Source organism: Cricetulus griseus, assembly GCF_003668045.3.
Source record: "Cricetulus griseus strain 17A/GY chromosome 1 unlocalized genomic scaffold, alternate assembly CriGri-PICRH-1.0 chr1_1, whole genome shotgun sequence".
Classification (NCBI taxonomy): Eukaryota; Metazoa; Chordata; class Mammalia; order Rodentia; family Cricetidae; genus Cricetulus; species Cricetulus griseus.
In genome coordinates, this window is record NW_023276807.1 from 233,664,138 (window position 1) to 233,681,754 (window position 17,617).

Genomic DNA, 17,617 nt, shown 5'->3' on the forward strand with positions numbered 1-17,617 from the left:
CTTGGGGGTAGCTTCACTGAGAGCCCACAGCTTTTTTCAGCAAACATCTACATTTCTGACATCTCCAACATCTGGAGTCATTTTCCTCTGATAAATTAGTCTGTCATTACTTTGAATTCAGCTTTTCACCCAAATTTTCAAGCCATGGGCAAAATGCAGCCAGACTCTGCCAGAATACAACACAGGTCTCCAGCTCTGTTCCTGATAGTTACTGTTCCCCTCTGAACTCTCATGAACTAGGCATCTGCTATGTATCTTGGTATTCTGGACTTTTAAATCCTCACCAGAATGGTCCAAGGAATCCTGGTTGCAATATTATAGCATTTCCCAAGCCACAGGCCTACGTAGTCAGGTTGACTCATAGCATAGCCACTTCTTGGGTACCATTTTTTTATGTAACCTTTGTATTGCTGAAAACAAAATACTCAACAGAAACAAAGAGCCAAACTACAACCTAACATTTGATGATGTCTGTGTATGAGTTATCTAGTTGAATCTATGATTGAAGTTCAAGAACTGTTGAAAGTATGTTCAGTGAGATTGGCAGAACCTGAAGAGGCAGGCCAAGAAACAAACAAACACACAAATGCAGAGATCAGCCAATATTCTCCTCTACCTCTCTTTTAAACTGGTTACTTGACTGGAGTTTCTGTGGCATATTTGGTTAACCATAATCTTGGCACAGCCCTGGGGACCCCAATGCCAGGCACCCCCACCCTACCTACATGTCAGCTCTGGCTGAGGTATAGGTAGTTTAGGAAGTTGCCTCAGGCCCATAGTTGACCACAACACATCTTACCTGCATGCACCCAAAACTCTCAGAAATACCTAATCATCCCAAGGGAATACTTAGAAGTCAATTTTTTTCTTATTATTATGTGTGCCTGTGTGTATAGTTTTGTGTCTATGATTGCAAGTGCCTACAGAAGTCAGAAGAGGATGTGAAATCCTTGGGGACTGCAGTTGCAGGCAGCTGTGAGCCATCTGACTGTTGTAAATCACCCAGGCCTTGGTGTACTCTTGACCACTGAGCCACCCCTTCTGCACCACCCCTTCAGAGTAATTTTTCAGTGTGGTCACCAGCGTCCTTCTGATAGTAAGATGAAGAATTACATATGTGCCAGAATATTTCATGACAAATATCCATTGGGCTGGAACTTGATCTGTAGAGCATACTGGTCTCCAACTCAAGAGACCTGTCTTATCAGGTGTGTACCATCATGCCCAGCCCTATTTCTAAATTGTTAAAACACCAAAAGGAATCTCAGTTGCTGTGGCACCAAAGCATATCTGGGAGGTGGTTATCATAACCACATTTTCTATAAACTTGAAAATATTGAGATAATTACATTTCTACTCCCCCCCCAAATTTTCCAGTATAGACACATAATAATAGCAGATACAAACAAGCAACTTTTGTACAAAATAATTTATTACAGAATTGTCTAGATTGGCATTATTTTACAGTTAATTTTTCTCCTCTCAGCAACTATGGATCTAAAGAGATAAAGGAAAATCACGCCGGGGGTGGTGGTGCACGCCTTTAGTCCTAGCACTCGGGAGGCAGAGGCGGATCTCTGTGAGTTTGAGACCAGCCTGGTCCTACAGAGCTAGTTCCAGGACAGCCTCCAAATCCAAAGCCACAGAGAAACTCTGTCTCGGAAAATCAAAAAAAAAAAAAAAAAAAAAGGAAAATCACTTTAATTAGAACTGTCTAAAAATCTCCATTCTGAGTTTGTATCAGACAGTAGATTTACAAACATATTCACATAGCTGAGAAACAGAGTGATTCCATTATATGATATGGCAAAAAAAAGGTGTCCCCCCCAATACTGTTCAACAACACTATGATTTAATAGCTTAACTAATTATAGTTTAAATTCTCATCTGAGGAATCTAAAAATTTACACAATAGCTAAAGAATGGCTGTGAGGGTGATAGTGCTGTTTTAATTTGTACTCTGCCCAATCATGCTCCCTTGAAGAAAACGTCTCAGGATTAGCTACTTGCTACCTCTCTAAGCAATCAATCAAGAAAACACAATTCCTCCATAATGGTCTTCAAGAATAGAACAGATACACAATGAAATTAATGGTAAATTTATATGATTAAGAGGCAAACCAGTTCTTCACATTCTGAATCATCAACATAAAAACTGGAGTACCTTTATTTAACCATAAAGTACCACTTTTATGGCTATTACAAAAGAATGTTAGACTTTATTAGAGTTTAATGAGACAAGGAGGGAATACAAATCATTCAAGTTAAGGTAAAAAGGGAGTAAACTAGCATTATCCACCAAAATGGAAAATATGGCTATTTCTTAACATACAGCTAACACTTCAAAATAAAACAAAATCAAATAAAGTAGCCAATAAAGAGATCAAAACAGATTCTGAAGATAGGATCAAAAGAAAATATCGTAAGTGGGCTGTCTACACCTTAATCAACAACTAAAGTATAATACAGAAGCAACAACACCCATAATTCAGGAGTTTAAGACTGTACAAGTATAAACAAGTAATTGTAACAGATGTCTATGTAAATTGGAGGCCAGACACAGCATAAAATAAGCTTACACAATACTCCATTTAAAATTTCTATCCAAATATTTCATTTCATACCAATATTTCACTTCATACTAATGGAAAAGAAACCCTGATGTGAATTCAACTTTGAATCTGTAGGAGCAAACTGTGCACAAGATTTCAAATTTCAGGCCACAAGAGCTCAGGGTCAATTGTTCGGTTCAGTGCAGTGTCGGTCACAGCAGGCAGGAAAGCAGATGTAAGTGGAAGCAGGTTATGGCAGGCCTTCCTATACTCCTCATACTGGGAACTACAGTTCCCAAAGCTGCCATCCAGCAGTGCCTCAGAAACCTTTGTAAGAGTCTAATGACACAAAAGAGGAAAATCAATTTTACAAAGATCTTAAAAAGCAGCTTGCTAATAATGATTTTAACCAACAGATACAACTTATTCATTATCCCTGAGAAAGACTTCAGTCCCTTCTTCCTATCTGTAGTAAGTAATCATTTCAAATAAAGAATGTTGAATGCCAACTCTGAGCTGCTTGTGGTGGCACAGGCCTCTCTGATCCCAGCACTCAGAAGGCTGAAGCAGGATTCCAAGTCCTATGTGAACTATACAGCAAGATGTTGTCTCAAAAAAGGGAAAAGAGAAAGTCAAGAAGCCTCAGCAGATAAACCTACTTGCTACCAAGCCTGACAATACAAAGGTCAATCCTTAGGACCCATATGGGAAAGTAGTGAACCAAATCCCAAAAGTTGTCCTCTGACCTCCACATTCCTAGCATGGTGCTCTCCTTCTCAATAAACAAACAAACAAACAAACAAACAAAAAATTAAGAGGGGAAAACTCTAAAAGCCAGCATTTGTTTTATTGCGGCAGCTTAGCACTAAACCGAGTATGTAGCCAGGGCTAGCTTTGAACTTCTGATTCTCATGTCTCCACTCTTTGAGTCATGGAATTAAAGGCACACACCACCATATCCACGAAGTGTGTCCTATTGGTAACAACAGTTCACATTACTAAGTGGCTCTATGTATGAGCCAGGATGAAGGACTTCATGCTTTGTTATTTCAGTTAACTCCAACTCAACTATGCAACAGGTAACACTTGCACATCTATCTTTGAAATGAGAAAAGAAACATAACTTGCCTGAAGTCATATAGTTAGTTAACAATGCGGAGAACTGAGCGCTTTAACCCACTTAGAGCTATGCTGTGGAGTTACATGTTTTGTTAGATATTGCACAACCTATAAATCAGCCTGTGAAGAATCTTACCTTCACATTTTTATCTTTTATGGTTTCATCCAACCTAGTGGCTATAGCAATTGCTTTCTCTTGTCTTGACTTATCCAGAAAATACATCATTTTAGCACCTGAAATTCCAAGACATTTTAAGATGAGTAACTCTTAAGGCTTATGTTTCATCTAATTTATACTGACCAACCAGATTTGGCTTAAAGTGTTTAATTAACTAGTGGTGGGCTAGAGCTGGCATCTACCAGCTCTGGGCAGCCAACTGTGACATTTGTTCCTAATTTCCTCCTGTTCAGTAATATCCCATGAAGTTTTGGGTTACAATGGAGACAAGTTACCACGGCAAAACTATCAGAGTAGCAGTCAACAGCACTTACTGCTCTTACAGAGGATGCAGGGTTAGTTTCCAGTACCCACATGGCAGCTTACAACATCTATAACTCCAGTTCCAGGCAATCTGATACCCTCTTCTGGTCTCCATAGGTTCTGCACACATACATGCTGGTAAACTCTCATACACATACATTTTTTAAATAAAGTTTAAAACAAAACACATTATTAAAACTTTTCCATAATAACAGTTATCTATCATTTACTGAAAGAAGGCTAATTTGATAACTTCTGTGCTTAGAAACAATGTGATTCAAAATGATAGACATATAGTATAGCCCTGTATGTTTATCATATAGGATATTTCAGCTAAAACCACTTTTAAAAAGCATAGTATCTTAAACTAAAGAATCTAAAGAATAAATTACTGTCACAAAGAAATATGGTCAATGAAAGATATGTCCATACTCACAAAGAAAGTAATTTTAAAAAGCTATTTAAAATAAAATAAAACATAGCTCATATGTGTCCTGAAAATGATATGGTCTATGTTCACATTCCTACTGTATTATTATTAATATTCATTATTTGTCAGTAATTTGTTGAAAACTCTATACATATTAACTTACAGTTACAAAATGGTCTTTTGACTCTTTTTTTATGGGATATTTCGATTGCACTGACACTCCCAAGACTGCCAATAAAGTTACTTTAAATCAGAAGGCAGAGCTAGCTACTAACTGACCAAACTTAACCACAGAGGTTTTGGAGGACTGAGGACATATAGAGAGACAAAGGAAGTAGTAGGGTAGGGTTTAGAAAGATTCTCGGCCCTTTTAGATTGAGGGAGGAAGGAGGAGGTCACTGGTTGCTTCTCCACAGTTTCTCTGATCATTCAGGTTCTTACCCTGATATCTGACTCCCAAGCTTTTGTTGATAAAGACTAATTAAACACTTCATTCATCCTTTCTTCCTTTTTTTTTTTTTAGGTGTATTTACTTATGTATACAGTGTTCTGTCTGCACATTTGCCTGTATGACAGAAGAGGGTATTAGATCTCATTATAGATGGTTGTGAGCCACCATTTAGCTTCTGGGAATTGAACTCGGGACTTCTGGAAGAGCAGTCAATGATCTTAACCTCCAACCCATTTCTATTTCTCACAACTATTAAAAAGAAATGATTTCTATTATCCTGGTTTTCTAAAAAATTACTTTCCCCTATTTAAAAAAATATTTTAAGTGTGTGTGTGGGGGGGGGGAGGTTATACATTTGAGTACAAGTACCACAGAGGTCAGAGGTGTTAAATCCCTCTGGAGCTGGAGTTGTGAGCCTCCTGATAAAGTACTGGGAATCTGACTCAAATCATCTGGAAAAGCAGTACAAGAACCTCTTAACTGCTGAGCCATCTCTCTGGCCCCTGTCCTCTGTTCTAAAACAGAAACTCTTCTCTGCTCTACCTAGAAATGTAATTTTTTTAAATCTAAGTATTTCTTCCATTTTACAGTGAAGACATTTGCCTTAACAACAAACCTTAGATTAATTTCAGGCAAAAATATCTACATGGCTTAAGGTAGAGCACAGTTAATTTTGATACATCTTTCAATTTATCTCCAACTTTTCTATCTTTTATCTAGTTTTCATTTATGCTGCCCTTGACATTTTAGGAATTTGTGTAAGCTGCCTAAAATCTTTTCCAAAACAAACAGGACACTGAGAGAGCAGTCTCTGTACAGATGGCGTCTCTGAACGACAGATCTGAGTCTCTAGTATCTACATGACACATAATAGGGTTCGGACACACTGGAGACAAACAGAATGGTGCTGAGCCCAGGGCATTGCCGGCTTCCTGCCCTTTGTCCACGGACACACTGCCAGGACATGCAGACCCCATGTACAACCTAACACGCCACCATTTGCACACCATTCGGACCCACGGCTAATAGCAAGATGTGTCCTTAGCTGACTGGATGACCATATGTATACATGCTAGTGAACTTCCATAGTAAACCAGATCTGCACCCTGTTGCTGGTCTGCAGTCTGCTTCCCAGACAATTCATCATGACTCCTCCACCCTCACGCCCCACAAGATACCAATAAATTTTCAAGACAAAATACATAATACAAGGCTAAGGATGTAGCCCAGCTGGTAGAATGCTTGCCTAACTTGCATGAAGGCCTGAGCTCAATCTCCAGCACTGCATAATAAAACTAGATGTGGTGGACCATCGCACTAATCTTAGTACTCAGGATATGGAAGCATAAGAAGTTCTGGGTCATCCTTGGCTATAAGAGGTCAACCCAAATTGACATTAAACCCTCTACAAAAACTAAATAAATAAATAAAGCATAATGGCAATAAAAATTTGAGAAAAACCCTGCAGACACAAACAGACAGGACACACACACACACACACACATACACACACACACACACACCCTGCAGACACAGACAGACAGGACACACACGCACACACAATTATTGATTGATTGATTGATTGATTGATTGATTGATAACCAGATAACTAGGTAGGTGTAATCCCAGCACTTAGGTCAAAGTAGGGAGATTAAGCAAAGTTTCACCACATACCAGGTTCAAACACAGACTGGGCTACATAAGACTTCACCCCCCACCAAAAAAAAAGCTGTTAATCACTGTCATAAATCATTTCAGTAGAATTAATACTGCTTTAAATGTTTAAATGACTACCTGGTATTCCAGTCTACCATTTACCACTATTTCCCATATCACCGAACATATATTTATCTGTTTATTCTCTTTCCCCAAATTTTACATATGGATATCTTTGTTTAATTTGTTTGAGCTAGGGTTTGTGTATGTAGCCAACTAAGGCCGACCTCAAACTTGTAATCCTCCTGCATCAGCATCTGGAGTCTTGGGAGTACAGGTGAGAACTACTACGCTCCAGTGGTTTTTGGATTAAGTTATTTACAAAAGTATAACTATAGAATCAAAAGGCACAGTTAATGTGCAACTTTAAAAAAATACTTTTATTTATATTTTATGAGCTCTGCTTTGCCTGTATATATAACTGTGTACTAAGTGCATGCCTGGTACACAAAGAAGTCAGAAGAGAACACTGGATCCCCTGGAACTAGAGTTAAGGACGGTTATGAGCCACCGTGTGGGGCTCTAAACTGAACCTGGGTCCTCTGCAAGAGCAGCAGCAGTACTCTTAACCACTGAGCTTCTCTCCAGCACCTAATATGCAACTCTTAGTAAGACAGACAAATTGCTTTCCTAAACGGCTGTGTGAATCAAATCCAAAAGTGCAGCTGACTATATACTCTATTCTCCATTTTAACAAGAACATTTCGGTCAGTTCAAAAATACAAATGGTCCTGTGTTCTTTTCTCCTTTTTTTCCTTTGGTAATTAATTAGACTGAACACTTTTCCAAATACAAACCTGAAAGTAGATGCTGAAGAGAGGTAGCATTGTGTATGAGGAAATCCTCATTAAAGCGTTGCAAATCTTTGTTGACAAATATTTTCTTCATTTCTTGAGCTAGAACTTTGCTCACAATGTCTGGAATATTACTATGATTAGATACTGCAAAAACAAAAACATTTGGATTTGTTTTTCATCTGTCCTTTCAGGGTAAAAAAAAAAAAATCAACTGAAATTCTTTTGTAATTACTGTTATGCTACACACACACACACACACACACACACACACACACACACACACACACACAGTAAAATTATTTTACAACTCCTTTGAAACAGACAGTATATTCTAAAATGCACTAATTTCTATCTCATTGTTTAACTACAGGTATACTACCATTTGCCATTTGATATCAGGCAAACTTTTGGTTTCATTACATCTTAGCAGTCTTCTTCCTGTCCAGCTAAATGGAGGATGGCTTATATTTGTTTTTCATAGTTGCATGTACATGAATACCTCCTCCTTATACTTACCAGATTTAGAAAATTTAATCAAGCATTCATGTAACCATGCATTATTACTGTCGATGGCAAAGGCTCGTTTAACAGACTGCAACATTAGCAGAAACTTCTCTGTGCCAGAAAAACAAAACAAAAAAACCAGCATCAGTATTTATGTGTTATTGTCATTTTATTTTAGGGTCACTTAAATTCAATTTAGGAACTTAATTTAAGAGCGGGGCGTTGGTGGCGCACGTCTTTAATCCCAGCACTAGGGAGGCAGAGGCAGGAAGATCTCTGTGAGTTCGAGTGCCAGGATAGGCTCCAAAGCTGTATAGAGAAACCCTGTCTCGAAAAACCAAAAAAAAAAAAAAAAAAGTGTGGAAAAAATTTACCCAAGACAATTTTTGCTTTCCTAAGAACATTTTAAAAATTGTTTCATATAGGCTGGGTGGTGGTAGTGTATGCCTTTAATCCCAGCACTCAGGAGGCAGGGACTGGCAGATCTCTGAAAGTTCAAGGCTAGCCTGGTCTACAGAGCGAGTTCCAGGATAGGCTCCAAAGCTACACAGAGAAACCCTGTCTGGAAAACCAAAAAAGAAAACAAACAAAAAAACTGCTTCACATAAATGTCTTAGGTAGGTTTCCACTTCTGTGATAAAACATAGACCAAAAGCAATTTGGGGAGGAAAGGGTTTATTTCATCTTTCAGGTGGTTGTCCATCATCCAGGGAAGTCAGGGCAGGAACTCAAGACAGGAAACCTGAGACAGGAATTATACAGACCATGGAGGAACTCTAATTGCTAGCTTGTTTCTCATGGCTTTCCCAGAGTGCTTTCTTATACTTCAAAGAACCACCAGCCTATGGGTGACACTGCCTACAGTGAGCTAGATTCTCCCACAATAATCAAGAAAATGCCCACAGGCCAATTTGCTAGAAGCATTTTCTCAGGTGAGGTTCCCTCTTCCCAAATGTAAAACTTTAATTTGTACTGACATAAAACTAACTAATACAGGGGCTGGAGAGATGGCTCAGAGGTTAAGAGCACTGACTGCTCTTCCAGAGGTCCTGAGTTGAATTCCCAGCAACCACATGGTGGCTCACAACCATCCCTTATGAGATCTTGTGCCCTCTCTGGTGTGCAGATATACATGGAAGCAGAATGTTGTATACATAATAAATAAATAAATAAAATCTTAAAAAAAAAAAACAACCCAAAAACTAACACATTCAAACTATCCTCAAACTGCATAATACTATATTTTAGTATGTTGTCCAGTAAATTTTGGGAGTAGGAAAATAAAAGGGAACTGAACCTTTGTGAAAGGTTGACATAAAGCTCTAAAAAAGTGGATCTTAGTGACAAAATTGTATCTAAAACAGTGAACATTATCAAGGCTACAAGCTGAACTCAAAGTTAAGAGTGTGAAGTTTAGGGAAGAAGCACATGCCTAAGAGTTCAACCCCCTGCACCATGGAAAACAACACAATAGACATACAACCCTCAATTCAAAACGTGTTACCTTTCCTAAAATATATTTCAAATGCCAGCAGATGGGTATAAATGTTATCAGCAGCAAGGGTCTTTAGAGGAATGAGGAACTTGATGGCTTCTTCTAATGGATTGTCAACCTATTTTGAAGCAAAATTTTTTGTATTTAAAAAGGGGAAATCACAGAAATATATCTATATATAAAATAGTTGTTAATATAGTGGAATCAAAGCTAATTGCACAAAAATTAATAATTTCATAGAAAAGAAATGCTAATTTTTCCCTCTGTCTCTTCACTGATTTGGTATAGACTACAGCCTAGTGGGACAAATTAAGGCTAAAACTCTTACAAAGGAGATGTGGGAAGCAGCTTGTAAAAAATTATGGCCAGAACAGAATCAAATAGCATGAATTTTAGCATAAAACGGTAATTATCAACTCACCCTTTCTAGTTTTTCAGCTGCAAGTTCTTCCTTATGACCACTGGCAGTTTCTTCTTCTTCTTCTCTTTTTTTCTTTTGATTTTTCTGTTGACGTTCCCTTTCTGTGTGCTTTCTATCTTCTTGTAACTTAGCCTTTTTCTGGGCTCTTCTTTGCTTGCTAAGCATTTTCTTCAGTTCTTTGGCTGACAGTACTTCTATAAATATTCAAATGTATAAAACATGTTGATGCCATTTTGCATGTTTTGTCTTTTCTATAATATATATACTGTTAATATGTTTTTCTTCTGGATGGGGATGGGAGTCTATGTAAAGGTTTTACAAAGTATATTCCTGTCACTAGCCAAACATGGCACACAAAAGGCAGCCAACAAATACTGGTTCCATTAATAACTACAACCAATTCCAACTCAGTCTTGTATCTGTGATAATTCTGCCTCTGTCAACTTGACACAATCTAGAGTCACTTAGGAAGAGTCTCATTGATGGACTATCTACATGAGGTTGGCCCCTGGGCATGTCTGTGAGAAAGTGTCCTGGTTATGTTAACTGATGTGAGCAGCACCAGTTCCTGGGTTTGGTGGAGTAATGCATTAAAGAGGAGAAAACTGAGCACTGTGTGTATGCATACATTCTCTCTGCTCCTGACTGTTCCTGCTGACTTGACTCCCGTGCTATGATGGACCCTAACCTGGAATTGTGCATTAAAATGAGACCTTTTTCCATTAGATGCTTTTGACAGGACAGTTTATTGCAACAGAAAATAAAAACAATCTCCCATACAATAAATAACGGGAAAATCACTTTATCCCCCTCAGTTTCAAGCTGTAAAACATGTACCAATTATGGTCTTGGGCTGTTTCAAGGGTTCGAGAATGTATGTGATGAACCCTATACTTCCTAGCTACTACATCCGGGGCCTGCATTCAGTCACTGGCAGTCCAGTGTAGCAGAGACATTCTCACTTTCAGTAAAGCAAATACCACAAGTTGTAAGAATATGTATTTTTCCTGAGGTACTCAAAACTTTCCACTTAAAAAACATTTATTAGGCTGGGTAGTAATAGCACACACCATTAATTTCAGCACTAAGGAAGCAGAGGCAGATGGATCTCTGAATTTGAGGTCAGCCTGGTCTACAGATTGAGTTCCAGTACAGCCAGGGCAACACAGAGAAATAAAACAGTATGTTTGGGGAGGGGTGTGTTTGGAGAGGTTAAGATTGAAGGGGGTGTGTGTGCCTTAGTGCATATATGAAGGTCAAAGGTCAATCCTATAGAATTGGTTCTCTCCTACCTTTACACAGGTTGCAGGGATCAAACTCACATCAGGAGGCTCATAAGGTCAAAGTTTTATCTGCTGAGCCATCTCACCAGCCTCAAATGCTTTTCTTCAATTACCATTTAAAGAAAAGAAAATAGCTCATAGACATTTATGGGCTTTCTTAGCTGATATTATGGAAAACAAACCTAAGAAAAACTGTGCTTGATACTGTAGTACACACCTGTAACTCCACTTAGGAGGCTGAGGCAGAAACATCAAGAATTTGAGGGCAGCTGGGGGGTGGGGGTGGAAGGTAGGAAGAGGCATGCAAGTCATCTCATTGGTCTGACTGAGATATATTTGTTAAAGAACACTGGCCCCTGACTTTATTTGAAGTCTCCCTGACTTAACATCCATTAACAACATACATACTCTTCCTGTTATTTTGATTGTGCAAGCATGGGGTAAGGTAAGACAATCTGATACAGTATATAATGTATAACTGGGTTAACCTTTTTTTTTAAACAAGCTTTCTCTGTCCTGGAACTTAGCCTTTACTGTCCTGGAACTCACTCTGTAGACCAGGCTGGCCTCGAACTTAAAGATCTTCTTGCCTCTGTCTCCTGAATGCCAGGATTAAAGGTGTGCACCACTACAGACCTGTAGGGGAAGCTGTAGCCACGCCTTCTTAGGGGCTGGCTACAGGAGTACCTGAGGGCTTGTGAGGGCGTGGTCAGAGTGAGTAGGGGGACTGCGTTTTCGGTTTCGGTTTCTCTTTGCTTCTTGCTGTACAGACTACCACCGGCTGGCTGGTCCGCTCTGTAAGTAAGGCTTTTCCCTATTAAATACCCTTATATTTCTACCTGACTCCGTATTGGTAATTACCTACTATACAGACCAGCTAACTTTTTCATCTCCTTAGTCATTTGTTGATACATTTTCAAATGCAATATGTTAATCTGATAATAATCTTTTGAAATTTAGTACTATTTTTAAGTCTTTTCATTACCTGAATTTATGTCTTGTTCCTTGCTTTCACTGGTTAAAGGGTTATCATGTAATTTCAAATATATTTCAATTGCTGATCTAGCAGCCTTGAAATAAAAGGTGTGTCTTCTGAGAGTATCTTCTAATCTCAAGAGGTCAACATAAGCACGAAGGGTCATCTTTCTCATGCAGTATGTATGGAAGTCAAATTGATCATCAGTTATCTCAAAAAAATGCTTAAAAACAAAACCACAGAATTATCTCTTACATTGATATCAATAACCTCTACCTTTTAAAAGAAAATTACAAAAAGTCTCTAAAATAATACAGCCACAGTTGCACTTGGTTGCCCTTTCAATGTTAACAATACAAAAGGCTTCAAGTTCTCTGCATTCAACTTAAAGTATCCTTCTCACAGCTACAATATTCTGAACACACCTGATTTCAACTTAAAGGGTTCTTCTATAATCCACGCTATTTCCTGATATCATATTTTGTGGTGACCCTCTCCCCTGATAAGACAAGTATCGGGTCATCTCTGGAAATGAGAACATGTAAATGTAGTTTTCCTCTGTACTCCCATTAAACCAACGTGGCAGAGCTAAATACAACTCTGAAAATGACTTCATGCAGGCTCGAACTAAATCTTTACAAATCTGACTCATCTACTCCTCCCTGCGCTCTTGTGTGTAAGTCCACGGCACAATACCAACCACTTGAGGTTTAATAAAGAGTCTGTCAATAGCGCATATGAATAAGTCTTTTATTTCTTAGTGCCTTAGGGATTTCATCAAATTAGGATACATCTATATAGCCAGCTTCTTACTGTGATTGTTCAAGCTACACATTTTAAAGTTTATTCGTATTAGTAAAGTGCTATTCAAAGACAGCACTATGGCTTTTCCCTATTGAAGAAGCTCTCATTAATATACCCATATTCCATAAATTTTAAAATCTTAAGCCATAAGGTTTTCCTAACTTTAGCTCAATGCTTTCATCTAATTTCCAATGTACTCACATCCCCACCCACATCAAAAGAAAACAGTTCACCTCTAATCTACATTAGCAGTTTTATAATTTATTTTTCTCTCTGACATATATTTATACCTCTGCTTCCCCACTCCACTTTGGCTTCTCCAAACTCATATACAAAAATGAAGTACTCCATATTCCCTCAGTGGGAGAAGGGGTGTTGAAGGTGATCTAGCAACTCACTACGCAGAGGATATATAGCAATTGTTCCTCACTACTTGATATTTTTAGTCAACTTGGTAATTAGAAACATGTTATATATACAGAAACACACTAAATATCTAAGAGTTTAAGAGAAGAATTCTAAGAAGAATAAAAGTAAACACAGAGACAAGAAACAGAAAAAATAAATATTTCATATTAGTTCACAGTTATTAGAAAATCATGTTTTAATGACATATTTGAAAATTGAATTTTCCCAATGAGGTAAATAAATTAGTAATGACATTAATTTGATTTACTTTTTAAAAATCAAAGGCTACCATACTTCATAAAGTTGTCCTTAATGCAAACCAAGCTTACATAAAAGTAATACATTAAAATTCAACACAATTGGCTAAGGGAAACAGAAATGCTAAGTCATAGAACACACAGTAAGATGAAAACATCTAAGAGACTACAAGACATCATTTAGGTTGAGAAACACATGAAAAGTAGATGACAAGCTTCAAAAGAGATTCCTAGAAATATCAGTAGACATGGATTTTAAGTCACATTTCAGAAGTCATCTGGAACCACAAACATTTAATCCACCTCTATCAGTAACAGCCCACAGGCTGCCTCTCTCCAGTTGATGTCTTCCATAAACTGGGTGACCAACTTTGCCCAGTTTACCAGAAGTCGCCTCAGTTTTTCCAGTGAACACTGACCAAAGGCAAACCTGGGTATTCACTTACTCAATATAGCTCTTGGCAGCAATAAATAAATAAATAAATAAATAAATAAATAAATAAATAAGCTATATAAAATCAAAAAGAGCAGGATATTATAGCTATGGCTTTGGGATAAAATGGGCAATGCAGAATACTACATAAACAAGTAAATAATCTTAAACCTTTCCTCCTCTGCCTAGCAGACACTTCTGGCAGATGGTCAACAAAATTAAGCTTGACCATGAAATAGAAGCTAACACTGACTATACAGCAAGACCCTCTCTCAACAAAACAGAAACAAACAAATCTTGGGCTTGAATTAAGATTAGTTGGCAAAGAATCAAGAAAAGCTATCAAAGTTTTAGAGTATAACTTTCTTCAGGAATTCTGTGTGAGGCCCTCTCTTCTGGCCACTTTCCTGTCTGTCATGCCTCTGAATTCTTGGCTGAGACAATTAAAAACATACATGGGGGGGGGAACACCTGTTCTTGAAAATGGTTGATTACATCAACTCAGGAAATAAGCAACCTTTGCCTCTCTAAAGGATCTGTCATTATAAAACATGTGACAACTTAAAAAATGATGCAACAGGTTTTAGAAGTCCTAGGTTATATAGTTAGAAAGACATATATTATTGTATATGTCTATATATATATATATATATATTGCCCTGACAAATATAAACAAGCACACTAAAAAGAGATCCCAGTATTTTAAAAAAGATAAATAATTCAGAATGTTGCTATGAATACAAGCTTATAATACCTTGAAGACATCTGTTTTGTTTAATAAAACTTGAGCAGCAGATTGGACTAGGCTATGCAATCTTTAATAATAATCATCATCACTATCATCATCTTAAAATCCACTTAGAGGGCCAAAATGAAGACAGAAAAGGTACTATGTACATTCCAGAATGCTAAAATTTCAAATCCAATTTCTAAGATACCACAGCAGCACGTGAAAGCTGAAACTGCTTTCAATGAAAACATTCTTGAATGAAATCTTGAAAGCAGAAAGACCTGCTCCTTATTTAAACTTCTTTCTTAGCTTTATTTCTATTTAAAAATAAAATGCAAAATTTTATTTGTGATAGGTATTTCCTTACTAAAATATAAGAAGCCAGGTATAAAGTAACTTGTGTAAGCAGTTAAAAATTCATCTCTGAAAGCTGTATGTAGTGGCGTGCACCTTTAAATTAGCACCCAAATGGCAAAGGCAGGAGGATTTCTATGAGATTGAGGCCAACCCGGTCTACATAGAGAGATCCAGGAAAGTCAGTGAGACCCTGTCTCAAAAAAGAAAAAGAAAAAAAAAAAAACTTTGAATTTTATACTTTTGGTGTACACATGTGTATATGTGGGCATTCTTGTAGGTGCAGGAGAATAGGGTGTGTGTGTGTGTGTGTGTGTGTGTGTGTGTGTGTGTGTGTGTGTGTGTAGATCAGAGAATGACCTCAGATGACCATTTTAAGGTGCCTTTGACTTTTGTTTGACACACAGTTTCTGACTGGCCAGGAATCTGACATGTTGGCCAGGATAGCTGGCCCAGTAGCTTCCAAGGATCCAGGTGTCTCTGCACCCATGTCACTGCTGGAATTAGAGATGCACACCTTTCCACCTTGCTTTTTACATGAGTTCTGAGGATCCAAATTCGGGTCGTCATGCTTACAAGGCAAGCACTTTTACCGAATGAGCCACCTCCCCAGGCCAAACTCTGTGTGTGTATACCGGGTGGGCACATGTATACTGGGTTGAAGCAGGGTATCTTCCTCAAGTGCTTTTTTTTCCTTTTTTGAGACAAGGTCTCTTATTGAACCTGGAGCTTACTATTTCAGCTAGACTGCCTAGCTAGACCCCAGAGGTCTGTCTGTCTCATCCCCTCAGATATATATTTTTATTCCTGTTTTTCTTTTTTAAATCAGTGCTAGAGATTTGAACCCATAATCTCATGTATGTACAGCAAGTACTTAACCACTAAGCCATCTCTCCAGTTCCTAAGCCTGAAGTTTATACTCTTAAATCTTTCCAATGACACTAAGCATTTTCTTTGAATGTATTAATTTTGTTAGAAATCAGTCAATGTATTTGTTTATACAAAATCTATTTCTACATATATGTAAAATATGCATATTATTAGTAATATTTAAGCTTTTATTTTTAGTATAAATATAATCATAAGTGGCATGAGAAGAAGATCTTTTCTTATTTGTGTTTCATATTTTTCATAGAGTGAAATGCCAATAGCAAACTCTGAATACAGTTAATTTTTAAAATAAATATAACCAGGCCATACAACCAGAGTGATGGTTTCTACATTTTAATCTCTGGTAGTCAATGTAACCCTTTCCTTCAAGGATATTTTCTTCTAATTAAATCATTTTTGAACTAGAAGTAGTTTACCTGGTATTAGGAATTTCATTCATGCTACTCAGGCACTGTCACTATAAACTTAATGTTATACATTAACAGAAGATTTACTTATCACAGTCTGGCAATCCAGGAAATACTGTAAATCATAAAGCAATTCAGGCATCAACATTAAGAAGAATAGGACTTAAGTCTGAGAAGTTCCAACTGTAAGAATCCTACAAACATTCAAATTAAACTTCAACAAGAAAATGAGTAGGATTCTACTTGCATCCTTGCTAGAAAGTACTAATTTGCAAATGCTTAAAAAGGAGTTTAATGAGGTCCATGAAATGTCATTCCTTAACAAGCAGGAGGCCTTTTAAGTGGTACATACTAGTGAGCACTAACATAAGCTACTGATACTCAGTAGTTTTTGCTGCTAGCTTTTGTTCTTCATTTCTGTGTAGGTTTGTGTTTACATGTGTGAATGACAGCATATGTGTACCATGACACATATGTGGGGGTCAGAGGGCAAACTTCAGTGTTAGTTCTCACCTTTCACTTCCCTTTGCCTTGCTGGTTCTTTTTCATTTATTCTGTGTATGAGTGGTTTGCCTGTATGTATGTTTGTACACCATGTGCACATGTTTTTGTGTTGTCCATGAAGATCAGAAGATGCCATCAGATACCCTGGAATTAGAGTTTAAGGATGGTTATAAACCACCATGTGGGTGCTGGGAAATCAAACCTCCTGTCTTCTGCAAGAGCAAGTGCTCTGAACTGCTGAGCCATCTCTCCAGCCTATCCACCTTGTTTTACAAGGGTTTCTCTTGCTGTTTGTGTACTCCTGGCTAGTTGGTCTACAAATTCCCTAGGATTTTCCTGTCTATGCCGCATCTCCACCTCCCAACTCACCACAGGAGTCCTGGAATTACAAACACACACCACTATGTCTAGATGTTATGGATTCCAGGGATCTAAAGTCAAGTCACTAGGCTTGTACAACAAGCACATTTATTCACCAACCTATCTCCTATCCTTTTTTTGTCGTGACAGGGTCTCACTGTGTTACCTAGATTGACCCTGAATACCATCTGCCATTCAGGCTAGCCTCAAACTTATGACGCTCCTGAGTTCTGGGATTACAGGC

The 17,617-nt window shown here is 37.8% G+C and overlaps 1 protein-coding gene across 4 annotated transcripts in view; it reads right to left on the bottom strand.

Annotated features, from left to right (window-relative positions):
- Nucleotides 1–1,414: 1,414 nt before the first annotated feature.
- Naa16 (N-alpha-acetyltransferase 16, NatA auxiliary subunit) overlaps nucleotides 1,415–17,617 on the bottom strand; it is a 56,500-nt gene continuing 40,297 nt past the window's right edge. For 2 of the 4 annotated variants that reach the window (XM_035452568.1, XM_027390071.2), the window contains exons 14-20: nucleotides 12,235–12,448; nucleotides 9,967–10,160; nucleotides 9,555–9,663; nucleotides 8,063–8,161; nucleotides 7,547–7,690; nucleotides 3,808–3,905; nucleotides 1,415–2,891 (exon numbers count right to left, since the gene is read on the bottom strand). In XM_035452568.1, the coding sequence (XP_035308459.1) occupies nucleotides 2,709–2,891; nucleotides 3,808–3,905; nucleotides 7,547–7,690; nucleotides 8,063–8,161; nucleotides 9,555–9,663; nucleotides 9,967–10,160; nucleotides 12,235–12,448 (1,041 nt within the window). In that variant the 3' untranslated portion in view covers nucleotides 1,415–2,708. Of the gene's footprint in view, nucleotides 2,892–3,807; nucleotides 3,906–7,546; nucleotides 7,691–8,062; nucleotides 8,162–9,554; nucleotides 9,664–9,966; nucleotides 10,161–12,234; nucleotides 12,449–16,305; nucleotides 17,158–17,617 lie in introns of those variants that run through there. The other 2 variants (XR_003480094.2, XR_003480095.2) reach the window with 2 other exon arrangements.